Here is a 27,943-nt window from a genome sequence, read left to right as displayed (position 1 = left end):
GCGCAAAAGATGGTCTAAGAATAGGTGCCTGCTTAGGGCACGAGATGGTATCTCGTTGTGCAACGAGTGCAATCAACCAGGCAATTCAAAGTGCCAGTTGAAATATTTTGTTACATGCTAACAAGCTCACACGCTATATTTCGTTCTGCCAAGCAACTAAGGGAGGAAATCCAAACCACTCTGGAGATCAAGTTGGATATGGATAACTGGACTGATGACTATGAGTCGGTCCATTTGAGGAGGATGCAGTCACTTCCAATTGCATTGGAATTAGTATCAAGGTAACAGATTGAAGGGGATTTTCGCTTATAAGGTGGAGACATCATTGGCAAGCGAGAAGTGAATGGATTCCGCCTAACTGAAATGGACAAATCTTGAGTGATAGCAGCACCGATTTCGGTTGGATGCACAATTGCACACACTGCTAAACGGAGGTCGGTCGTTCCAAACCTGATGACCTGACATCCGCACCACAGAGACACAAATGCACACGAAAGCACCATCTCGCTTCGCCGTGGTGAATCACGCACAATTCTTCCGAGTGTGTGTGTGTGTACAGGAAAGGGCACGCAATAAAAGCGAACAGGTTCGTTTGGTGCATCAATCAATACGATGTAACGGCTTAGAGGCAGTGAGTTTCATCCCCTTCAGAGGACTACCTGATTTGTCAAATGGAGATGAGTAGTAACCATGGGCATTGAAGTAGTCTGCCATGTTCCAGCCGTGATGGCTAGTTGATGCATGCACCGAGGGAGTGGATTACAGCATGACTGTTCCCTCAGTATTCGTTTCAAAGTAGGAAATGTCGTTTCCGATGCTTGTGTGTATTTGAAGCCAATGCAAGTGTCACACTATTTAATAAGTGGTATGGAATATGTGTTTCCATGTATTGATGGATGACCTCAATGCAAGATGGCTCTCATATTCCTAAATGTGGTGCATAAATTAGACACTATTTTAGTGAGCAGTTGATTTGCAAATAGAATGCATTTCGAGTGATTAGCCTGAGTGAATTTGTAGGTTTACAATTGGCACAACCGTATTTAAGACGCAACAGTACTGAAGTAAGCAGGTAACTTCTTCGCCACCATCCTGTTTGCGAAGCAATGCGAAACATTGCTTTGAGTCCGTAAACTGTGGTTACGATGAATTAGTTGAGCAAGAAATGAGCACTACAACTGATAGTAATGGCAAACTTGTCATCGACCTAGACGAAGCTACAAGAGAATCAACTTTGGAATGGATGAAATTGACCAAGTCCAACACACACACACACACACACACACACACACGAATTTCGAAGTGGAAGGCATTCGGTCCCTTCTTCAATTTACTTAATATTTCAGAGTTGTAATAATTGATGAGTGGTGGTAATGGAAGGAATTCACCAAACCTCGGTTGGCTAGAAGGGACTCCTTGCTTTGTATGATTAGATAGGTGGTTGGAGAGGATGGGAAGAGGCTGCGTTGGGAACAGGACACCTCTGATCCACCACAGAAGTTGTTGGATGAGCAAGCCTGAAAACGCACGACTAGTGACTTTGGAATGACGGGTTGGACAGTCATATGCGGAAAGAGAGCAAGCAAAGAGAATGTTTGCGAGATGCGCCGAATCACTGCATTAAAGCTTTCGGTCTAATGTTACCGCTTCCATTATTACCTCTGAGCAGGAAATTGTAAGCATTGGTGTTTTACTTAGGAATGCGCGACCATCATGTTCATTGAAAATGACTAAGTCGGTTTGGCGGAGAAAGTGTGCATTTGTGTCCTCGCGTCAACTTGAGGGGTGCTCGTAGAAAAAGGTATGTGAGGTGTGTCCACAAATCTGGGGTTAAATGCATAGGTGAAGTCAAGCCACATGGCACAGATATGCCATGTATCAGATGTGTCAAACCACAAATCGAAAGCTTGCATCTGTATTTTGGATGACCAGACTAATCGAAATTGGACTGTGTTGCATATTTGACTTGACCAAGCTCAGGCAGTATTCACTTGTGCCCATGTCACACGTAGCGTCACAGAACGAGCGAATGTCGATGCGCGTTTGACAGTAGTTGTCGCCATCTCTTTCATTGCTCCCATCTTTGTTTAGACGTTAGAGCTTCAAGTGGTTCTCTCTAAATGCTACCGTCAAAATTCGGTTTGAGACTGAATGGCGGGTAATCAGTAGCATGGAAATTAATCAGCATGCGATTGATGTGGTGTGTGATTTTTGAAGCAGTAAGAGTCGACATGATGCAGAGTGTATCTTTCATTGTTATTCTTTGTGTTAAAGAAACAAACATTTCAAGTTGCAGGTCTTTGTCACCGAGACACCAATTTGGTGTGAAATGCGATTGCTGATTAGAGAGAAAAAAATACGTGTTTAATGCTGTGAGTACTAATAGAAGGCATTACAGCAAGTTGATGCTATGTTGTAATATTCGGTTGATTATAAGAACCACCGTTCCCGCATTTTGTGCTTCCGCTTGTCATCATGACCCTTCGAATATTTCTGGAGTCTCGTAGGCATTATTACGAGTACATTTATAGCGATCTTAACCATTTTATTTTAGTGGTTTCGGTTGAAGGGGACGATAAAATTTGTGTAGCATTGACCAAACATGTAAAACTTAACTACTTTTAGCCTGCTTGTACTAGTTATTTTCATCTACACTAATTGTGCAATTAATTTGTGCCAAATTCTAGTGGTTCTGAAGAAAATAACTACATTTTATGCTATAGAATTTATATAATAGTGCATTTATTTGTTATACTTTGATTCTTTATTATGGTTACGCGAGTGATTAGATCGCCATCACTGTACTTTTCTGGGTGACATGGCTTTCAAACCACATCGGTAGCCCTACAGCCATTTCGTGTGTCGATAATATATTCTCTGTTCTAGAACAATTACTTTATTCGTCTTCAGGAAAGACTTTCAGGGCATCACTTACTAGTATTTAATAAAACATACCTAATCACACACTATTGCAGCGGACAACATTACGTCCATTAGATCCTGTTATAGTATCTTAGTCTAAAAATAAGTTACCATTTCAAACACTCTAGCCTGCAGTATTGGGGATTGGGGGATGGTGTGCGAAAATTTACCGTTTTCACCCGGCACTTCTACATTCGATGTTTTGCCTTGCTATAAGTAACCTTTTTTACATAAGGTTGTGTATTGTTCTGACACGCACTTCGTTCCGAGTATCAAAGAGAAAAACGCAACGACTCTCCACCGCTTCGGCTGTTGGCATCGCCTAACTATCAACCGTGTGTCATTACTGAGGTGCAAGCATATGCACGCACGCACATACACACACACGGAGAGAAAACGTGTGCGTGCACGTCAAGTGTGTTATTTAACATGGCAATAAAGAGGACTCACTGCACTGATCACAAAAGAAATTCGATTAACAATGAAGGCTGTCATGTCTTAATTGAAAAACTGATTTTTTTACTGGATGTCAGGCTCATTTTATACCAGTCGGAATGGGATGATTGCTTCCATAATTCACAGCAAGAATTCTGGCAAATTTCCATTACACCATCGGCATATATGCCGACTGATGAATGCAATGGACGAATCAATGGGGTATATTTGTGCCGAATTTTTGTTTCATGAGAGGAAAAAAGCTGTCATTCACATAGGTATGAAGTACACTAGCATGCATGAAAAGACCATAACAGTGGAGGGCAAGAACATTCCAAAGGAATAGATTAACAAGGTGGATGTGTTTTAATTTTAAACGACAAAAAGCATAAATCTCACCTTTGTGATGATAAAGAATGCGTTTAAATGACACTTGTGGCGTTGATTCTCGAAACAAAAGCTCTTCTTTAAACCGGTGGAAAGCCATATAACGTCACAAATGATCATTGCATTGACATAACAATTTTATCTTTTGATTCCCAGCATTTTTTTTTACTATTTTCCACCCTGTCAAAGATCCAATTCAAGTTCTATTCTTACATGTTCTGTAAGTACAAATTGTATTCATGTACACTCGGAGTTCCCTACCTACTTCCTAGAGGATTGAGAAGAGAAACAAGGCATTCATTGCAGCTTTCTCTTGGTTCAATTACTTCGTCATGAAGAGATCAGCATATTCACCTACTGAAAAAGCAATTATATATCAGGAGTTAAAGTACTAAAGATCCGATTTAAAGACCGGTATTACCGAGGTTCCTCTCTGACAATTCTTGTGAGCGTGCATCATTTTAAATCATTCAAATTCAAGCGCCAGCAGTTGAATATTTGCACGAGTAGCAGCTATGAATCGGTTTTTGGGTAACAATGAATGAATTGGAACGAATTTGAGAGTATTGTGAATGAATGAAAAAAAGAATATGCATATAAAAGTGTACATCCTAAATAAGAGAAAAAGCAGGTTAACGAAACCGTATCCCATTCAAATTGTTTTAATTACACTCTGCTGAAACTGACTACCAAGGGCCATGGACTGAAATTAATCACCGATGCCAGACAGCAACGTACAATGCAGGATAAAGCTAGCCGAGATTTCACCGGTGGCTGCCTAAACAGTACATTGGTGTCAAGGTGTCAACTCTATATTGTCTTTGGTTCAAACTGACAATGAAAATTCGTTTAGATCGAAAGGGAGCACCTTCGTTGTTATTATAAAAATTTCAAACCATTTTTGGCCAGACTATCAGCTTTTAAGGTGTCAAGCAACTGCTAGAAACTATCATTTTTTTTCGCCACAGGGAATTAAAGTGTCATTCTGATGTGACTTTGACTGGCCTCCAGCCCATTCCACTTTCATTGTTTATTGTTAAGCCTATTGTGGAGCTAAAAATCTTGAAACAAGGTGGTTATTAGAACATAAAATCCTACATATGTTCTACTGATTTTAAATTAATACAATATAATACAGGACTATGAAAGACTGAATTAAGAGTGAAAAATACGTGATTCATTAAAAAGAGCGAAGACCTAATACAGACATCCAAATATAAGGGTTTGTTTTTCAACAATTTGCTTGCTCCAAGGTTTGATGGAGGTCGAAAACACTGATGGGAGCAGTCATTTACCTACGGACTGAGAACAACTTCTTTGACGATGAGCAGTAATTTAAACATTGCCTTCTTTCCTTAACCCACAAACATATGAGTTGAAAATTTGAATAATTGTACCGGGAAGGAATCAGCTAAAAAGGTGAGAGTTTTTTACTACTGATACAAGTTGTCAATTCATTGTTTAAAGTGTGGCATAACTAGGCCGTTTTTGGTAAAAAAGTGAGATACGTTGCCTGTTTTTTAACCCCCAGTTCTGGTGGGAGCTACAAAGTTGGTCATCGTGGTGCCTTCGTCAGGCGAGCTGGCCTCCTGGCCATGCCAGTGGCATCAATCCATTCTGTATGCCAAATTAAAATATTCTGCTCAAGTATTATGTCTTCTTCCATCTTCAGGGAAGCCTCGGGGACCTACCTTGGTGGCAGCGAAAATCGAAGCCAATCGTAAAGGACAACTGTCCCCATTTCTACCGCATGCCTGACACAGCTTATCTCAACGGAAGAAGTGCATATGCCGCGGATGGGAGGATCGGTAAACACCCCTAATAGAAGGGCTGAAATTGAAGTCTGCCTTTGGCAACTATCCCAGTCCCCTATTCTGCGGGAAAGCTAGCAACAAATGAAGCGACACTGGCCATGAACCATCTGAAAAAGCTTGTCGCGGAGCTGCTTACCGTACTCGTACGTGGACATTAAATATGCAAAAACGCGATACCTCCTCCACTTCTCTACTAGCTGGATAGAACACAGATAGGTGTGGATACGTAGCAACGAAGTGAGAACAGAGTAGCAGGGAGGAATGAAAGCGAAACCCTACCCGCATGGTACTACAATGATTCCCGTCCTTTTTTATGACACTGGTTTTGAGCCAGTTTTCCTACGACTAGCTATGGACACGCGTGATGGCTACCGCATTCTTCCGTCCCCAATACAATTTCCAGATACCCAAGAGAGATTCATGACATTGCCCTCAGGTATCTTCTCAGTTTCATGAAAAATCGATATGTGGTATGGTTCACTCGTGTTTTTTTCTTACAGCACCGACTACGTTGCGATGGATGACACGGGAGGTTGTTTGCTTATTCCTGGGTTTGGTAAAGGGCCACCTTGGCTATTTCTGCAATGCTTGGTCAGCTTCATGAGACATATGATCTCTTCACACGGGAAGGCAGTTATCAGTGACAGTACAAGGTAAGCGAAAACCTGGACAACACCAGCCAATCAGAGAAAACGTCGTAGTTTACCTGGCTCAGCAGGTTACACAGGCGTCTTGGTAAAAGTTTTCGCGACGATTGCAAGTCTGCTGCACAAACTGACAGAAAAGCAGGTTACGAAGAATTTCAAATTGGGGAAAATATGCGAGACGTTCAAAGTGATAGCTCTGCACCATACCGATTCTAGCATTACTTAAGTTCGAATTGAGCAAAGCTAGCGAGGTAGTTGTGGGCGGCGTATTCTAACAAAATGATAAAAAAAAGGGGAACAAATCCAACAAAAAATGAGAAAAAAATGCACCAGTACAATTCCCCAGTGAAGTACAGAAAGGTAAATCCACACAATAATACAGACGCTCTGTCCCGCAGGTCAGTCCCGACAAAAACAGGTAATGGAGTGAATACCACTATGTATCCTGGAAAAAATTCCCATTATACCAATCCTGACACGGCTCTAGTATAGGAACTGGTCCTTGCGTCCTCCTACAAACCCACAGCCAGAGTTGGCGTCGTCGACCATGACGGCTTGACGAATATGGCAGGTATGATCAAATCTATCTCCAGAGGATGAAGTTCTACTGTAACAAGGTGTTGGGTCTAGCGAGCATCAAGTGGTCCCAGGCTTGTTGGCACAAGCGGTTCTCCAAGTTACATGAGCAAGTGGGCCATGGGGAGTGCAAATATGATTTGAGATGCCTCAAGCAAACGGCACTGGTGACCTATGCCCACCAAGGAGTTTCAAAACGCCTCACTACACAATGATCGCACCACTCCTATCCAAACCCACAGGCTTCCCAGAAGAAAGAGCAGATAGTGACATGATGGGTTCTCTACCACCCGCCGAGAGAGGAAGTCAATATATTCTGGTTATAGTAGACTGCTACAGGAAAGTAGCCGAGACAGAACCCAATAAAACAAGACGTTGAAACAGTTGCTTCTGCTTTCTTCAATCTTCAGTCAAGTGCACTGCCGATTCCGTCATCCGTGAAGCAAAGATGCATTCCAAGTGTTGAGTCCTCTCACCTACAAACTACTTCATCTGCAATATACGACCAATCATCGTTCATCATAACAAAATGCGCCCGTGCAGGAGCACACATCTAGTAGGGTACGAAGAAGTCTACGTGTCAACAGAAGAAAGAAACCCACCACAAATAATATGAGGATACCATACGGTATGGGGAGCATCGGGTACGGTGCCCAAAAAGATGAGGAGGCTATATAGTACAGATTTTGGGCAAAAGGCGGTCAGTGAACACAAACCTCATTACTCAATGGCCGCAATCTGCTCCCAAGGAGGAAGAGTACCTTGAATAAGCGTAACCCTGATCAATGCATTGTTTATAATGTTACCATTAAGAAATGCCATCATCAAATCAGCCTGCTCATTTCAAGATAGAAAAGGCAGAGGGTGAAGAAATAAACCCCGAATCTAGCAAAGTTAATCACAAGATATTGCACACTCTAACTGCGGATACATCTCTCGTTAAATTTGAAGTAGTATGAAGTTATTGATCTGTTATCATAAAAAGCGCAAACATTTAGTCACCTTGTTTTGAAAAACATTTTTTATCGTAAACAAATCGGCGTAATTTATCGAGGCCCTAAAGCATCTCAAAATCCGAAAAACAAGTGCTTCTTTGGTGATCCGGCTTCATACAGAAGTTGCCCACGTGAAGAATCCAGCCCACAAACTACTATATTAGGCTGGAGGTAGGGATGGTTATACCTTTTGGATTCCAAATTTAGAGGAGAAACTAATTATGAAAATGCTTAATGAAACTTTACACAAAGCCTGCTACTCAAATTAAGTGGATACAAAATTCTGCCCTTTACTCATCCAAATTCTTGTGAGGCGCTAAACACACTTAATTTGACTCGACGACATTTGCGACCACACACGGCTGCACTCAGTAGCACGGTTCTCATCGCGTAGGACAAAATTGAAGTTGGCTGCGTATCCCAATTGCCATACTCATACGCATATAGTAGCAGCATCGAAATGAAGCATTGACACGCATTCAGAAAAGCAAAAACTAAAGAACTGTTCGCAATGCTTCAGCTTGCAGAAAAAAATATCCACAAGAAAGCAGATCGCATAACTTTCACGGATGTTAACTATGGGAAGTAAAATGTAAGAACATAAACGAAAGGCAAAACACCTAAGGACGAACCAATACAACAATACCCATCAACTTCATCACATTTTAGTTTCTACAGAGTAATCAAACGTAGACCAGTGAGTAAACTGTGGCTTTGATAATAGTGCAGATGCACAAAATCGAGGCAGTAGGTCTTTCATCTAATATTTGAGATGATACAGAACAAAAGTACAATCTGAAGTCAAAATTGAGCCATTTAATAAACCACTTGCCAAGCACCCTTTTCAAAACCAAAAAAAAAACGAAAAACCATACTAAGCCGATAGGACTCATACAACAATTCAAAAGGGACGAAGATATTAAGGTTAATGGAGATAGTAGAAATAGACACAGACAGTATCAATACCATAAAACGGTAGTCATAAACTTTAATGGGCTGAGTGGGCAGAACAAATCCATCTATAAATGAACAAAGGGACGTTCATCTCGAAAATTTCTGGTGCAAATGAAAACCACTGTAAGTACATGAAAGGAAAAAGAGGGATGATGAAAGCCCATTAATAGTAGAGTAACAGTGATCACCAACGTTAACGATGACAACTTTATCGCAGTTTGGAGTAGATCGGTGGTCGCAGCTTCATTCGGATGCACTTGAGAATTACCAGGGGGATACAGCTTACTGCCGTGATGGCAAATACCTTCCATGCGAAGTTCCACGTAAGCAGAAAGGCTTGATCTATTAAAAATAGACAAAATTATGATTTCCAATGATCGATGCGGACAGGAGAGAGTAAGCAAGTGACCTACCGAAGTAAGACTTGAAAACAACCAGCGCGACCACATAGATTGCGAGGCTGGCGAGTTCGGCGAGGATCATGATGAAGTGCCAGGTATGGATAGTCAGCGCCACCATGAGGAGTTCGGTAAGGAGGACCGAGGTGAAGGTGATGGAGACCACGTGGATGAAGTCCGAGTCGAAGAGCAGGAGCGCGCCGTACATTATTACTCCACCTACAGAGATGTACTCAAATACCTAAAACCGCCCATTTATAAGGAACCGACAGTCAATGAAAAGGTACTGATTTTCATGCGTTTTTCATTTCAACTTCGAATTTCACGATTTAATGAAAGTGGTAGATGAAAGAACTTAATGATTGACTCAGGTAAGAGATATCATGAAAATCTAAAACGACTCAGCTATTTTGAAAGAAATGAATGAAAATTAGTAAGATTTCGTCACATAGATTCGATATTTACCAGAAAAGTGCCACCTTTTAAAAAAAATATGAACAAGGGTCACACTGAATATTCATCCAACGGCAGTTAAAGTTAGGTGGAAACCAAGAAATTTCCTGTTCAAAGGGGAATCTCGAACTCAAAAGGGAAGAAAATTCATGAAAATGTTGGAAGGAGTAGAATGACACCAATTTATAAATCAGCCACTTAGCAAGGTATTATGATAAAGCAAATCAACCATTGACTGGGGGCTACAGATGGATAGTGGGTCAATCTCTCCAATCAAAGTAGACGACAGGCAGATAAATTCCAGCCATTAGAAGCACACAACTACTAAGCTTCAGAATCTCTCACGCAGCCCCGTGCATTTGCCCCTCCCTTCAGCTTAAAAATAAACGTAATGAGATTCGATCCTACACTGGTGAAGAAAATGACTTACTCAAATCCACTCAAAAATACCCCAAAGTGCTTCTTGAAATTTAGTGAAGCATGCCCAATTGAAAGCGTAGTACTGATGTATTCTAACATTGGGAATGGTAATAAAAAGTCATCGTACGTTTGTTATGGGACTAGAATCGTTGCGAATAAGTCAGTTTTAATCAAATCAAAGGCAGTAAATCAGCCAAATGAAAGAGAGAACACTGAGTAACAGGCGATAACTTAATGAATCTAACACTAGGAACGGTGGTGATAGTTGAGAAAATTAAATCAGGCATATAATCACATTGCCGTCACGGTTTGAGAGCGTAGGACAAAAAAAGATGAATATGGATCCTAACATACCAAAAATAAGCATACCTTAGTATCTACCTTACAGTAGAGGACTCGGAATCAAATCATGGAAACAAAATCGTCGGATTAAAAAAGGGCATTCAGTACGGAGCTGGTGAATGAGTCAATCGAATTGGAGGGAGACAGACCCTGGTATATGCTGATAACGAGCCAGACAAAGAAAGTCTTGACAGTGAGTTCACGACCCTTGGCGAGGTCCTTGTAAAGCTCAGGATAGGTCATGGCCACCGAATCAAGCACATCCTTGTCCAACACCAGCGAGAAGACTGGGAACATGGTGAAAATAGTCGCGTAGCCCACCATCAAAAAGCCCGGGAAGAGAGCCACCGAGATGATGTAGAAGATTGCCGAAAAAATTATCTGCATCACTGTGATTATGCAGCCTGTAAGTAGAAAATGCACAAGGTCAGTGAATCAGTGTGTTAAAAGTCAAACGCTCATGACTAACAGGCAAAAACCACAAGTGAGAGGTTGATCACACAATCAGATGTAAATTGTCTTGAGAAATAAAAACACAATGCTATTCTTTTCCTTACTATAGTGGTTTACATGATTTCTTCTGCGATAAAACATGAATGCTGCTTGTTATATTCACAAATGGTTATTTTGATTGGCATACATGTTTGTTGCCATGAAGAAGGGAAGGTTCCTAAATTATTACACCATAAAATGTTGAAGAAATCTTCCGAAAGTCCACACTTAACACGAATCGAAATACCAGGAATATCACCTTCCAGACGGAGAAGCTAACTCGTCAGCATCATGGCGGAGCGAGATGTCAAGTGGGCAACATCGGGCAGGTAGCAAAAAAAATAACGTTACAGAGCTGACAACTTCCACGGTTTTGTTTAACAAAACCTTGTAAAAGGTTAACAAGAACATTCCTTTACTTGAGGGCCGAGAGCACGCATCACTCATAGTGGGAAACCTTCACACTGCACAATCCATCAACTCAAACTTACCACTCGATTGAATGTCTTACCTTTTATAAGTTCAAATAGCCAATTCGCTTTAAACACATCCCAACACAGCCACAGAACCAATTAAGTAAAAAACGAACTCGCTGAAAAATCGCGCGCTAAGGTTGTCCTTACTTGTTGAAGATTGAATGAGCAATGAGTAACACTCTGAGGCAAAACCTGTTGGTGTGCAAAGGAGGTGCCGCCAGGTTGAGCAATGCACATGCTTAAAAAGATACGGGTACTAAACCACATCACCCCACGTGCTTTCGATGCATCAAAGACGATTGGATGGTGCTTGCACTGGGAAAGTAGCAACAAAAGGCTAAAAAGAGAATCCAGTACCAAGGTGAGTCGCATCTTTAAGTCGACTTATAGAGTGAAGAAAGCGGAACCCACAGGTACAATTAATAAACCAGATGATAGAGAGAGGTAACATCTTGGTTATTATGGCAATATTAAGCTAATTTGCAACGATCTTAAAATGTTGAGCGTCAACATGAGACGTTGTGACCGGTTAAATCACTGGTAATCCATGTGTAGATTATGGCTTTACGCCTCCAGAATTGAATATTGGTAGTAAAAAGAAAAGGCCTGACATTGTCCAATTTAACTACAACTGATTACAATTTTAAAAGGTAATTATTCTACAGAATCAAAGCCACAGCATTACAGATCACGCACAAAGTGCTTAAATGACAGTGACATAATGAGAATCTCACATTACGCAGGCGCTTTAAACTGCAGTCAGCCACTGATTTCGCGTGAATAGACAATAAACTCACATAAAATCGCCATTTGCCCATAAAGCGACGTAGTGTCAAAATTTCCTGCTGATTCGAAGTAGAATGCAGCAAAGATAACGTATAACACCGGCAAAAATAATACTCTTTGAGAACTAGGATTACAAAAAACAGTTAAACCTCGTTCCAATGAAAAGTGATTGGTTCGCAAGACTAATGACCTCCAGAGCTAACTGTAGACATTGTCTAAGCTCATACTCTTTTAGTTACATTGATTAAAAAGGCAAAGCTAGCAATGATTAAAAACGCACTCAAAAGTGGGTGAGTTACACACCAAAACCCTATAAAAAATTGAAATAGTGAAAACTACAGTTTTCAAAGCTTTGATGACTCGAATTGCCAAGCCACAAATGAAGTAGAACCTGCCACTCTGCCCCCTTTGCACCCCCCTAAAAATGAGTCAAAAGTTGAGCACAAGGTGTGAAGAGGATCGAGGACTCCTAATCAATGGGGGCTAAAATTCTCAAAATTCACAGGATCGTGACACTTTAAGAACAAGAAAACCATTGGAAGGATCAATCCAGGACCAGGTCTTGGCTTCGAAAGAGTGGAGAGGTTTAAATACGAATCGATCTAGAGCAGGCAAGTCACGAATCAAAACTAACTCGTTTTTCTGGATTTTGAACATCTAAAAAAGTCAAGTTCATTTTAGGATCCATTGGAAAGTTTAGCTACCCCTTCTCAAAGCGTTTAGAAATCTGCAGAAGACAACCTACAGAACAAAAGAAAAATGACCTAATCTTTAACCCTAATCACCCTTTCACTTACGTACTGGATATTTCCATTAAAAAATTAGTATCACCGGCGCAACCAGAAAAAAATAGGTGCAGAAAAGCACCATACCTCTGTGTATGATAAATTGTGAAAGTGACGCCGTATTCTTGTAGGTGTTGCGCCCGTGAACCAGAAAAAGACGAGCAACATGTGAGAACTGAGTGACGCTGAAGTCAGAGGCAAGGCTAGCTTGTCGGCCTTCTTTACCCACAATACCGATGCCGACATGAGCGGCCTGGATCATGGAGACGTCGTTACCACCGTCGCCGATTGCTGCCACCACAGCATTAGTGTGTGCTTTCAGCAACTTCGCGATGCCGGCCTTCTGAGTGGGCGAGGTGCGGCACACCACCACTGCAGGGCACTGACGAATGAGATCGAGGAACTCGTACTCGTAGTAGCGCAAGCACACCTACCACGCAGAATGGAAGTAGAGGTAAAAGTGAGCCAAGTAGATAAATCTCCAAGACTGCGCTATACGCAAGAGGTATACGCAAACATAATGCCGTAGGGGTGAACATGAAAAGCCAAAAAACCCAAAGATCAGAATTAGATGGGTAATTTCAAGGATTTGAAAAATAGTTATAGAATTGTGTAACACTGAAAAGACTCATTTTAAAAGAAGTCAAGTGAACATCAAAAAGTAAGTGGCAAATCCCGCCAGTGGGCAGCAGACAGGGCACAAGAAAAGGATCTACCTCTAGCGAAGAGCCCGTGATCACCAAAGGCATGTCACAGCGTCGACGGAAGGCATTCAACTCCAGATGGGCCTCGGAGCGGCCGGTGACAGGTTGGAAGATGTGTAGTGCCTGACCGTGGGGCACGAGACGTGAGGACTTGGCGATACATTCTGCAGTCTCCAACTTGTCACCTGTCAGCATCCACACTTTGATGCCGGCGTTTCGAAGCGTCTCTAGCGTTGGACGTACCTGGAAGAGAATAAGTGAGGTGCAGTTGCCTTGCTTTTGTCACAAAACTATTACATGCTCTTTCAGTGGTCCACAGGTGTACACCTAAATGAAACGTTATTCAAGGCGCTACCTTATTAAACAGTGAATCAACATTGCTTTAGTGACAGCTGCACAAAAAAAGCCTTACTAAGCCAAAAAATTCAAAATTTCAAATAAGTGCTGTTCAAATAATTAGCGCGCAGTTTTGAATGGATGTATCCAACTCTAGCACTACAGAAACTCTCGGTTCAGCTCATTATTGTTACTGTTGCCGAACACTTCGATGGGCGACCTGTCGAGGTGATTAAACTGAATCACTGGTATCATAATAAAACCGAAATCCCTACCTAAATGTAACAATCCCTTGCAAGCCCCATAGATATGCAAAAAGATGGATTGTTAGATATCATTAGAAAGGGCATTACATTCAAAAACAGAGGTTTTTAGACGATGGCAGTACACCCAAAAATGTGAAAGAACTCCAGAAATAAAGTTAAGTGGCAGACGCAGTATAAGAAAGCCTGACACATATTTGCAAATATATTTCAGCGAAATAAGTAGATGGATAAGCACTAACGAATGCAATAAGACCATGTCAGATGTGAAAATAAGGCCATTAAGTGGTACGAAAGTGCACGTAAATGAGCCGAATTCAGATGTCATCTACAGTAAAAAATCTACCATAAAGACTAAATTAACCGCTTAATCCAGGATAACAAAAAACGCCTTAGACAATTAGCGCCGCAGTGGAGTGCTGATAAAAAATGCGAAGCTAATATGTATTCACGCTCTCACAATCTGGTTGATTTTAAGAGGTGGATGAAAACATGCAGTGACTGACGCAATAAACCCTTAAAAGAAGAAGCTAGTGTGGAAAAAAGCACTACAAGTAGAACATGTTAAGTAGCCAATTCGGATGTATGTTTGCGATAATTGTTTGGACGAGTTATACGAGGGCACAGTCAACGCAAAAGCCAACTAATAAACATCGAAGCTAGTGGTAAAATGAAAACCCTTTCTGCCGTGGCAATTCAAGGCGTAGATTGAGCACTTTGCTATGAAGTAGAACCATAAGATAGAAAGGGCAAAGGACCGCATAAGATGGGCTACAACCACCCTAAGCAGGTGATTGCACACTCAGTGCTCCGAAATTTCCATCAGCATAGATAGAATATACACTATTACTTCTTGCAACTGTGGTGAGAGTATTAGAGACTGATATTTACAACAAATGAGAAATGAGGTTGGGGACTTACGCCCTCCTGTAGTTTGTCCTCTACACCAGTAAGACAGAGGAGCTGCAGATCGCACTCCAAGGTTGCCACGGCCGCCTGAACCTTTCCCGTGCGATCACTCACACTCATTGTGGCCTGGTGATACCTGAAAACAGGCAAGATAATCAGTTCTAATGATGCAGAGTATATATACTACTTTGTAGAGGCAAATCATAGAAGCGCTAGCAGCCTTTTCGATACAGTCATCTTTTTATCATTGGAATACAAACAAAACAGTCAAATCATCGGATAAATGCTACACCACTAATGATGTTTCTGCACACGTCTATTGGGCCCATTCTAATCAACGGTGAAATGAAAAATCCAACCCTACCAGTACCACTTTAACCGACGAAAACGCATAAAGACAACTCGTTCCTTATTTCTGTTTAAATGAAATAGCAAAAATGAAGTTTGTACATAAACAAAATTCGTTGTTCATATTAGACGACGAAATCCTCAATTCTAGTGGCCAAACGAAGCCTAGAAAAGGGAGCCGTTTCGTTTACATTTGGTGATGCTGGGTTTACTGGTCCTCAATTTCAGGGGGATAAAATAATCTAAGCTACTTAAATGGTGTACAAATATGGTTTACATTAACCTATCGAGAAGCTTTAGCTCAGTTATTAGAGAAAGTGAACATTTTACCGGCAAAGTGGCAACACAAAAACAGTGTCATCTTCTTTGCAACTGAAAGGCCTACACGTCGCAAAACTAATCCAAAGGGCATAGTGGTTTCATTAGATCACTACCGATTTTGGCGCTTATTCCAAAAGTTAGCAGAGAATAGGATATTTTTCAAGTTGCAATTTCAAAGCCAACTCCAAGTGATGTTAGTACGAGAAATCTGGACTTTCAATCTCAGAATAACAGCCTCGTTAGGTGCCAAAGCAGTTAAATATCCTTAGCTTTACACAAAATATGGAAAGCACTGCTTCTGCTAAGTAGGAATCAAAAATGGGATATCATTTCGATCGCACTTCAGTAGTTCAAGTTAACCAAAACTGATACAAAGATCTAGACTCCAAGAAGTAAAACTAGAGATTAAATTTTGCCGTTTAAAAAAAGCCCGAAATGAAGTATCGTTTTATTTATCCCTGAGGCAGAAAATGCCCCTTCAGTCTTTGACGAGAAGTTAATTGAAACATCCCTAGTAATTGGTGCAGGTGATACACACATCCTTGAGTTTGTTCTAGCCCATAAACAGTAACAAAAAACGAGTTCATAATACTTTAACGGCTTTCATAGAAATTTTCTAAGGAGCGAAACGATCGAGTAGCCACCAAAATATATAGTTCAGCGTTAACTCACCCAACAGCACCTTTTAATATTTGAAAGTTATGTGTAAACGTCAATGTATGATCTTTTCACAACATCAATCAACACATTGGATTCAGAAGCGAAGAAAGTGTTTGTCAAACTTTTGGTCATATTAGCAAAGAACGACGTAGCCATGAGCAGATCCATTAGAACTGGAAATAAGTTCACGACTCATGATACTCTTTAATTTGCTTCGCTTCTTCGACTCCATACAAGGTGCTCAACTAAACTAAGTATTAGAAAATATGATGGAGCAGCAAAAAGCCGTATGCAAAATAATTCAAAAGGACCAATTCAGGCTTCTAAAGTAGCTGATTCATCATGAAGTAATACAATGCAACAATAATATTACACACTGCAGTAGAAAGACATTTGTGAAGTACTTCATAATAATGTTAATTTCAAATAAATGTCCCTACAAAAAGGAATCGGCATAGGAAATGTACTCCCTGTCAAACATCGTAAATTTCTAAAAATGTTTTCCACATGAGTCCTCCCGTGATGCACTGTAACGAAGGGAGGGCGTAGTTTTGAAATCCCATCTAAATCCACGAAACGCACCACCACCAATGAAATACGAGACCAGCTCATTCGATAAATTATGAGATCTTCCCTTCTATTTTATAGTTGATTCCAGTTCATATTAACACTTCGATAGACGCCATAAACAGAATCAACATGAAATACAACAAATATTGTACATCAACAAGACTCTTCGATTAGAGCGAATCTCGGGCATTTCAATGGCATAAGATTTTGCACTAGAAAAGTAGACATAACCAATCTCATTCAGTGAAATTATAGAAATCCCGCCAATAGTCTTCACAGAACATAGGTGCCTTTTGTGAGGAATTTTACAACCATGTGATAGGTACAGCCAAGCACCATATGAGAATGATGCAAACATAGAAAGGGGACCGAAGTAGAAATGACAGAAATAGAAAAGTGTACGCACCGCAAAGCGAAGTCGGCATACTGGTCCTCGGTAAGCTGACGATGAGCCACAACGAGGGTGCGAAGGCCTTCACGTGCTAAGTTGCCCGCCTCGTCCTCCATCCAGGGTGTGTACTGAACCAGACCCGCCATTATGGTGTCAGCACCCTTCAAGTAGAAGTGGATGGATCGGCTGACACGCTCGCGTACTACTATGCCCATGCGCTTCGCTTCGGAGGTGAAGGGGAAGATTTGAAGGATATCGTAGGCAACTGTCGCACCTGAATAAGTCAAAAAAAAAAAACAAAATGAAACAATTCGTGTTTTAATGAAATGAAGCACGCACCGTCGATTTCCGCTGTTTGTCTGTAGCAAATGCAGAACTACGGTACAGCTATTAGCTCGTCACCTCAGAAGCTGCTGAACAAGCCCCTTTCCCCACGGTATACTGCAACCACCAAATATTCAGTTAATCTTTGCCTACATGCTTCTAACAAATGATTAAAAGACGGTGAATGTATGCATGTCTGTCTACCTACTCACAATTTGCAGCAAAACGCACCCCAAATTTAATGTAACCACAGCTGTAGGACTTTAAGCTAGCAAATCACAATCAGGAAGAAATGAACGTTCCATTCTAGCATTGGCTGACCTAAAACCCAAATCGGAAGAGGAAAAGTGCTTACAGAGTTGTATGAAGAATTAAGCAGGGGCATCTCTCAGATAACCAACGATGGCATAAGCAAGCTTTTACCATATAACTTTAAATATGTTTAAACGTAGATTTTGAACAACCTAAATGATGAAGGAAATCTAAGAAAAAATATGAAACTACAACTACACTCTCGCTTTGGAAAGTCTACCAGCTACAACAACTTAAACAGAAGGGTACAGGCCATACATTTTCCAGACGGAGAAACTACAATGATACCGCGAAGCCGAAAAAAAAACAGTTAATCAGTCCTGCGTGCTCAATAGCTGAACACTATTAAAGAGCAGATGCCATTAGGCATTTAAACTGATACCACTATTCAGATATCATAACAAGTGTATCTATTTTAGCCTGAACCGAAAAAAATGTCGACCTCCATCAAGTGTTCAAACTGCAGACTATCAGTAACATTTCAGCTGATTCTACCTCGAAAATCATCATAACGATGTGCAGCAATAGCAACAATGCCACGTAGGACCGAAACCTAAATCTCGATTTAGAAATGCATATGATGATGTATGACTACCAATTCCCGATTTTACTTCTTTGCATATTAATACATTGGGTAAGTGTAAAGATAAAAACGAAGGAAACGGTAGTATGAGAGTAAAAAAACGTGTCGAAGTAGGTTAAAATATGCAGTATAACTGAATGTTAGACCTATTGCAAGGTCCAGGAATATTTCGTTTTAACTCAGACTACAAAACCTGATAGAAATTGACAAGGCTGAGGAACACCCTTAAAGAAGCCCAATGTGGATAACTAAACTACAACAAAGACGGGATAAAGAGCTTATTTTTCAACACACACAGTGATAGGGTAAGACGTTACGGTGTGAAGACCTAACCTAACGTGGATGCACTTTAAACCGAAAAGAGAAACAACCCTGCCAACAATAACAGGCGACATCCCAAACGAAAGATAGCCGCGTTTTAGAATAACGCAGAACCCACCGTTGGGCAAACGCAAAGCCATCATCTGCTGATCCCGATGAATCAGCGTAATTCCTACCGAAGCCGTCCACGTCACCAAAGCCACCTCATCCGGCGAACTGGCTTGATATCCCACCGGTTGCACAAAGGCGTTGTAATCCAAGCCTTCCGCAGCCCCAGCAGAGGTTGTCTCCAATCCACTATCATCATTCATGGGGGTCACGTTGTGGCATATCGCGATAGCCAACACCGCCTCCACCAGCCTCTGATCACCGGTCTTGCGCAGCTGTTTCGCGTCGGTTGCATCGCCCTCCTTTGCCACGGTGTCGTAGTAGCGTCGCAAAGTCTCCGTCAAATCATCCATGGAGTCGGGTGCAAAGGCCACGCTGCCCAAGTGGAGCTTCTTGAAAACCATCTCGTTCTGCGTCAGTGTGCCTGTCTTATCCGATAGAAGGTAGGTGATACGGCCGAGCTCTTCGGGGATGGTTGTACTGCGAACAACACAGCCAGGTAGATCCTTGTCTCGTGTGATCATAAAGGAGTAGACTATCTTCGCCATGTCCATGTTCACCCGTAGACTGAAAAAGACGACAAGATAAACACCGCTTGGTGCTTTCAAAGAAACACAGGGGTGGGTGAGTGACTCACGCTAGGGGGATGATGTAGGAGAATAGAAGGAAGAAACGCCAGTAGTAGATGTACCAGGCTCCTTTAAAGCCCTTTAAAGCCACCATCACGAAAGCGAGGATGACCACAAAGACGAAGAGAAGTTTGGTGATGTTGTTGATCTCCCTATCAATGTGACCCATCTTGGTGTGAGCCTTGCTGGAATTCATGACTGCACGAGTCTCCGAGCCGCAGTAGATGACAATGCCAGCGGCGGTACCGGTGGCAACCACGGTATTAGACCAAAGAGTTTGATCTACACTCAGTGAGGCCTCATTCCTCGCGTTGTCCATGCCGTCGTCAGTATCCACGACACCAATGCGAGCGAAGGTTCCTTCAAAGCTGTGGATGCGTTGGTTCGGCGCCTCGGCGTAGATTTGAGCCTAAAGGATGAAAAACGTGGTAAGATTAGAAGCATATCAAGGAGTGACCAAACCGTGAGGAGCGTACACACTGCCACTAACCTGAATGTCGAAGAGGGCCTCAGGTCTACCAGCCTCATGAACGATGTTTTGAGTAACCGGAATGGCAGTGCGCAGCTTCCAATCTGTCTCTCCGTCCAACTGATCGGTTCGAATAAAACACGAACCGTTGGGTTCGGAGGTCCAGAGTAGCACCATATCTGCAGGCACTCGTTGGTTCTTATGCAATAGGATAATATCACCAACCTGGGTTAAAAAAAGAGGAGTAACGATAAGTCTACATTTGCGGAAGGAGACGTTTTCACAGAATCCAGAAAGTGGTATATAATCTCATAAGCACACCGTTGAAGTAAAAAACTAAAAATGTAAGCTTAAACATTGAAAAATTCACGGATAGGTCCTTTAACAAGGATGGCACTCAAAAATCCACAATCAATACTAATCTAGCTGACTATTACTTTATGTGCTTCAAAAGCACATATGCACGCGAACACAAAAGCACACAAAGCCGCCACAGATTACATCCTTATAGTTCACAAGAGATAAAACACCTTGGTTCCATCAAGCGAGCGTAAGAAATACTGGAACGTTAACAGTGGATCAGAGGGTGAAAAATAAGCTAGGACGATTTTTCTGAACAATTTAATTAAATAAAGTAATGAACGAGTAAACCTACCTGTATCTTAGCGCTGGGGAGAGTTACTTGACCTTTACGGATGACCTTTGTGTAAAGGGCGTTGTTAACTTCTCGATCACGCAGCCATCGCCGTATATCGTCAACAGCTTCACGAATCATCGTCACGGCAACAACAAAGCCCAGAGGTGCCCAGTAGGTGTAAAGATAACCAACACGCAACGGTTCAATAAATTGGGAGCAAGCCATAATTAGGAAAATGAGATTTAAAAAGACGCTGAATTGTTCGAAAAGGACCTAGAGGAAAAGTAATGGCAGTAAAACAGGACATTAGAATTATGAACGACTGATGTACAAGAAGGGGAGTTGCTAAACTTACGAGAGGAATAAACGTAAAAATATTGTACTTTTGATTTTTAATGACGTTGGGAGGAAATTTGCGGACGCGGTTCGGAAGCCCGGTACAAACCATTCGGGAGTGATATTCCTTCCTGCGCCGACATTTCGAGAAAAGCGACTTAAAAGAACTACAAATTAAGAATAATCAAAGCCAAGGACTAAAATCCCACTTGAAATCATATTAAATTATGCCGTAAAAGGGGCGAACACCCTGGCAAAGCCAAAACTTAGATAGCCGAAAATCTAGGTTACTAAAGACGGGAGCTGGATTTAACTTCATAGTAAAACAAAAGTAGAATCTCCATGTACATTCATTCTATTTTTCAAGTTTGCTATAAAGAATCTATAATAATACAAACCCGAAAACCCCTATTGATAACTACGTGTTTGAGTTATAATCGGAATCAAGGACACAACTCTAGTGCACTGGAAAAATAAACCACGAATTAAAAACCTTACTGTTTAAGCATAAAAAGCAAGCATACTTTCTTATAGATCCACAACATGGACTAGAACTACCACACTCTCCTCGCCGATTGCTATTCGCAAGTAGAGAATCCCTTGAGGTTGCAGGCTTCATTTTGCCACACAGGCCCGCGAGTTAAAATAAGCGCGCACAACAGAGGCGTATTGGTTACTTTAAACACACAGTAAACCAAGTAATTAAACTAAAACGCCCACCTACAGATATGAACTAGGAAGAGAAATCTAAACTACAAAATAACGGAATATTTAGCTCCAGTTCCTCTGTTACCAACCGGCATCATATGTCAAAGGTACCAAAACTACACCAACACTGCGGATTCAAACGAACCATGACAGAGGCACCAAAGAGGACTCAATAAGCGATGAAAAACAGCGAATGATTCCTCCACAAATGTATTGTGTACCATTGAGGAAGACATCCAAACTTGGCTACGGCTAATGCGCTGGAGTGAAGCCACCCAAAATAAGCGTTATCAAATGGTTGCTTCAAATAATACAAATTATTTCCTTTATTTTTCTGACCTATTTCAGCAAAATAAAGACAGGTGCAAAAGAGTTAGGACTGCATTCAAGAAAAGGATGCCTTCCTACCCAAATACCAGTGAAAAGCCTTTGTGCTTGGATTGACGAATATAGTTATTGTCAAAAGTAGTGAATGGAATGGAACAAATTCATTCGACGTTTACTAAACAAGATATACATATTCATAAAGCTATTATGGGCTAGACATAAGCCCAAATCGACACGATTGGACAGGACAAAGCGTTCACTGATGGCATTTTAGTAACTATAAGGAAGTTTCACCAGAAATTAACTCACTTCGAAGTATCTTCAAAATCCACCAAATCCACTCAATTGAACCATGAAAAAACCATCACTTGTTCCACCCAGCACACTAAAGTAGCGGCTAAAAAACACCCGATAGCTCGGAGGAGCTGACTACGTAAGACATCAAACATCTACACAGATGGTATCGGTGATGAGTAGATAAACTCTATGTCAAGCTCAAGGTTTTTTTGACTGAAGCCACACATAAAGTAACAAATGAAAAAAAAGGGAGGATCAATATCATAGCAATGAGCATGGCACGCGTTGCCAGTACCACCATTATTACTGTTTACTACTGGGATAATTGATAAGTTGAAGCTCACACTGCATAGCGAGATGGAATTCAGTAAAAAGACGACACATGTTGGACATTGGTGAGCATTTCCTTCCTCACCATATTTCAGTCTGTGAAATGGATGCTAAGGCAATACATGATTCATGAAAAGCAAGCAAGAGATCCCAAATTGTCGTTTCAGAAAATGACCAAGTGAACAAAATTACTAGATTGAAAGCAGCAGAAAAATACTATGCAAGAGTAGTTTCGTAAAAACGCCATCCGAGTGGAGGTGTAACATAAAATTGTTCCAACTTTATTGCCTTTACAGTGGCAGCTACTTGACAGAAGCGTACCCGAAAACTTAACTACTGCGTAGGCGGGAACTTAAATACATCAAAGTGGGAATCTGCAAAGCCGAGATGAATGCGGAATTTACTGCCTGGAGGCAACTGGAATCAATTACTTCAGGAGCATATATTCTACCTTCGGTTATCGTCAGGACTGAAGAAACAAATCGCGTAAAAAGTTAGTCCCTCCAGCGTCCGAAAGAACAGCCGCACCATATCGTTTGTTGAATCAAGTTAGCGACCATATACAATACAAAGGATCCAAAAACTCGCCTCGCCTTAACGCCCCCCTCTTGCATGTGGAATTTCAACGCCCACAAGGCAGCAGTATGCCCGAACATGGCAGGGTCGAAAAAAAGTGTTCACCAGATCACCCAGGCAACCTAGAAATGGGCGGGACCAGTAGGCAGCTCTCGCTACTATTAGCAAGCAGCATTTGATCGATTTAGACAAAACTTTGGCTCAAAGTGTGCCACAAAGAAATAAATGAAAGAGATCTGTAGAGAGAGGGATTTTTAGATTGCCACGATTTTGGGTCAACATTTCAAATTCTAGAATGGCTCCGCCCTACACTAGGATTTTGAATCTCACCGGCCAATTATTACAGTGCGCATGGAAAGTAATCGTTCCCAATTGTAGCGCAAACAGGGTAAAGTTCTAAGTAAGTTGTGGGAAATCGTGCGAATGATACTAAGTTGAATGTATATAACTGCAGAGAGAAAAGAAACTTATCCTCATTACACTGCCAGGCCGTAGCCCTCATCATCAACAACTCCGAGGTAAAAAATGAGGTGAAAGGAAATGCCGGAATGTGGGGAGAAATCAAAGCAAATGCCTGGTAGACAGACCGCTTTTCTTTCACCTACTATAAGGGATGAGATATTGAACCACACCAACTGATGACATAGTCTTTGATTGAACGTACGTGGGTGAATGTGGGCGGGGGCAAAACGCATAAAATTGGGACTTTTTTAAACAAAGGTAATCTTTGCATACGCTACAATAAGGTCACCAAAGATAGGCAAAACACGATCTCTACAAGAGCAACAATGCCTCCTTGTGGAACAATGAGCCTATTTTATGATGGCTGATGGCGCAGACATACGAAGCCTCACTAGTGTAAGGTGTCACATAAAAAGCGTGACGAAGCATTTAAACACAAATATCGTAGCCAACAATGTGTAGCCATCAAAACAGTTTTTTTAGTTTTAGAGTAATTAAACGTGAGAAGAAGCATAAACGACACAACAAGTAGCATGAATGTACTTCTCGAAAACGAAAGTTAATACGCCTAGCACATGCTTACGTAGATTGAGCAGAAAAAGATGCAGTAGTACTGCTAAGCGGAGGTTTGTAGATGAATTAAGAGAGCAAGGATATGAGTAGCCCTGATTGGCATTAACAATCGAAGTAAATTATATAAATTCAGTAACAGGATTTTTTCCCATAGTAAGAAGTATTGATGTTTGTCTTTATAACAGAGATCAATTTTGTAGTAAATAAGCATAAGATGCCGGATGTAAATAGCTCTGATAGCACACACCTACCCATACATCGTACTTCGCATTTAGGGAAGGCGAATTCGAGCATTACACCTGACGAAAAATTGCGCATTTTATAGAGGACCTTAGAGTTTAACATTCTGGAGGTGAAATTGGTGAAAAATGATTTTGTGTAGGCAAGACACCCAAAATAGGGGGTTGAAACCACGAGGATTCACAGTGGAAGTACGAAAGGAATTTAATCGGCTTTTGATGACCTTTCCTAAGCATTTAGTTTAGGACTCAGGTAACAACGAAATGAGACAACGTTACATACATCTCCAAAAAAAACACCGGCCATCACGAGAAATCTCGAGTTCCGGAACCCCCGAACAGGGTAGGAATCTGAGAACGCCCCTTCTATGCCACGTGACAAAATTAGCTTTTGAATTTAGCATTCAATAGTTTAAGTTAAAATAGAGCGGCAGTTATGCAAAAAAAATGACAACGAAAAAATACTAAAAGCAGAAAACCAAAAAACTCTAACATTCATAGTAGAATCACTGAGCAAACAGTCGACTTTTGATTAGGCACCTCCTACAACTAGACAACTACATAGAAGACCAAGTAGCAATAAAAAAGTAAATGTACGAATAGAATAGGAATAGTGTTGAATTTCTAAAAAAGTTATTTGATTTTGATTTAAGAACAGATTATTTACGAAATATTGCCGGCAAGCGAATTTCACTCGTGGTAGTAAGTCGTCCGGCTTTTCCCCAGTTAAATTTCAATAAAGTCTATGTGACAGAGTACAAGGAAAGGTGGGGCCTTCTTAATGTAGCACGGACACATTCCTGTTTTCTAATTGACCTAAGTACAATCTATAAATTATCGTTACGATTATCAGTGCAGGAATATAACAGATAGAAGAAAGTGGCAAGACGTTCTAAACAAAACAAAAGCATATTCGTGATTAAAGACGATCGCAAGTTGTCGATTTCAAGGATCATTCGAGCGTCAAAGCAGACTGATAGACTGATGAACCTACGAAAAAGCTACTATAACAAAGAAAGCATAAAAAGACAAATATGAACAGCCTTGAAACCGACTCAGGCTAAATGCTTCTTTTACATACATTAGAAGACATTGTTAAGCCTCCACTTTACAATGAAAAGGTTAGTTTACTCACTAAGACGCAACCACACTACACCATCTTTGTTTCTGACTCAAAGACATAAAAAATCTACTGAAATCGCCAATGGAGGAGCCTTACAAATGAGGTACATATTATGGCGTTCAATGAAACGAAGATGTGACCTTAATTACGGTTCAAAACTCGAAAATATTTATCTGACTTTTGTGAATTAGAAACCCACATAAAAGCTACGAAAGAGCGGTGACTCACTCTTCTACATATCCACAAAGATCGCATATACCCTTGAGTTGGGATCGAGGGCTGTAGCTGGAGAAGAAGTCGGAAGAGTAGGGCACCTGGTTGAGGTACTTCGAACTTAGGTTCTCGGAGGAGGGGTGGGTCGTATAGGGCGGTGGTTGAGGCGATAGTGTTGGCAGTTTCTGGAATCCTTCACCACTACCACCACCATTAGCTCGCATTCGAAGATCCATTTCATACTCTTGTTTTTCTGAATTCATCGTGCTAGATAAAATAACGAGACTAATATATTAGACAACAACTTGGGTAAGGCACACTAAAGTAAACATGGAGGAAAGAGGATACGAAGAAGGTTCTTCGGAGTTGGGAATCAAACCACTTGCTCTATGAAAGATTTGGATGAACAGCAGGACCCAAAAACCCCTTATAAATGATCATAACCAGGAACATAAACCACAATAGCCTTATTTACATCTAAAGGAGACCCGGTGAATGATTACGAGTTTCTACATCCACACCCAGAAACAAATGAGTTAGAAGCAGCAAGCGGAAATGCAAAGCCTGGTAAAGGTGAAACCACTAAATACGCTTACATTTCATAAACAAGCGGATTTCGCGACCGGCGGTAGCCCTGCATTTTCTCGCATACACCTATACGGGAGAAATTATTACCCTAAGCCAGTTAGGATTATAGGTGCGAAAATCCAACGATGCCATGTGTTTAGGGGTTGCAGTTCATTCAAAGTGTTAGTAATCACCAGTCATGCAATTTTGAAGGCTCTACACTACCAGTTGCCAAAGTAAACGGGAGGACATAACAAGTAGAACCTGACTGAGAATTGGCCACCCAATTCGGTTCCAAAAAGGCAGGACACAGAAAATTAATATGGAAACTAGTATGAGTAGGGTCTAGCGAAACTAGGGTAAAGGATTGAAATAGAATAAAAAAGCTTTTCCAAAAACGAACATACCACCAATCAAAACGAGAGTCGGTAAAATTAAATGCTCGCTTGCGAGTTGACTATCTTAAACAATTAGGATAAGGCACTACAACTAAAATAAGTTGTTATTCGTCATTATAGTTGTGCTATTAAAAAATCTGCATGAAATACTGAAAAACCGTGGTAGCAAACTATAATTTTCACCTTAGCAGACCCTCTCAACGACAACATATGAATCCCGAAAAATTTCATTGCAGAATAAGTGAAAAATGCTAGCTTTTCTAATTTTAAACTTCAAAATTTGTTTTACCTATTTAAAAATCTTTAAAACATGTCTTATGGGTTTTTTTTAAAAATCTATGTAATCAGATAACATGTATCGTGAACAAATTATTTTAGATCCTTCAATAGGTATTGCAATCCATTTCGACCCTCTCGTAGGCTGCGATCTGGACGGATTTTATGTGGTAGTTATAAAATCAACCTCCTTATGCCTTGACAGCTCGTTTAACACGGCGCTTGTGTAGCGTTTACGAGACTCCCTGAAGACGAAAGAAGACACAATACTCAGGCAGAATACATATTTTCAGCACGGAAAAGGTGTCTGGGCTATTGGCATGGCCCAAAAGGCCAGCCCACCCAGTGAGGTACAAGGGGGCTACTTTAAAGTACAAAAGTGGCGCCTCCCCAGAACCGAGGGATAAACCACTATAGTATTACACTTGATCAGCAAATCGTGCTCGACGGCATGGCTATCGGGCCACGACAGTAGCCACAGCTCATTTATACCCCACTAGTATACCTTCTGCGTACTACTATGACCCCTTTCGAGCACAAGGAAGATTTGGGGCTCTGTATGCTTACTAAAAGCTCAGGTATATACGTTGGCAATCACCTCGTCGTACCTTAGCAAATTGTATTTTTGAGCTGCGACATAATTATCTGAGAAGCAGACGGACACAAATCTTACCCTTTTTGAAGTGACTTAGTTGCAATAATATCGATGCGATACGATGGTTGTTTATCTCACCTTGTTGGCAGGGATCCA

The 27,943-nt window shown here is 41.1% G+C and overlaps 1 protein-coding gene across 1 annotated transcript; it reads right to left on the bottom strand. All coding sequences in view use genetic code 11, as the record gives it.

Annotated features, from left to right (window-relative positions):
• Positions 1 to 6,423: 6,423 nt before the first annotated feature.
• On the bottom strand, positions 6,424 to 26,591 carry EGR_10165 (putative phospholipid-transporting ATPase IIB; the record flags this gene model as incomplete). Its single annotated transcript, XM_024499414.1, has 16 exons — positions 6,424 to 6,476; positions 6,726 to 6,831; positions 8,862 to 9,072; positions 9,140 to 9,347; positions 10,493 to 10,747; positions 12,970 to 13,312; positions 13,599 to 13,829; positions 15,107 to 15,230; positions 17,400 to 17,658; positions 19,043 to 19,599; positions 19,670 to 20,070; positions 20,152 to 20,355; positions 20,786 to 21,040; positions 21,123 to 21,270; positions 25,967 to 26,218; positions 26,548 to 26,591. The coding sequence occupies 16 exons, from the start codon at positions 26,589 to 26,591 to the stop codon at positions 6,424 to 6,426; spliced, it is 3,651 nt and encodes a 1,216-aa protein (XP_024346177.1).
• Between the last annotated feature and the right edge of the window lie 1,352 nt (positions 26,592 to 27,943).

The sequence above is a fragment of the Echinococcus granulosus genome (genome assembly GCF_000524195.1).
Source record: "Echinococcus granulosus chromosome Unknown EG_S00195, whole genome shotgun sequence".
NCBI lineage: Eukaryota > Metazoa > Platyhelminthes > Cestoda > Cyclophyllidea > Taeniidae > Echinococcus > Echinococcus granulosus.
Note: the sequence above shows the minus strand (reverse complement) of the source record. Positions and strands in the feature narration are given on the sequence as shown.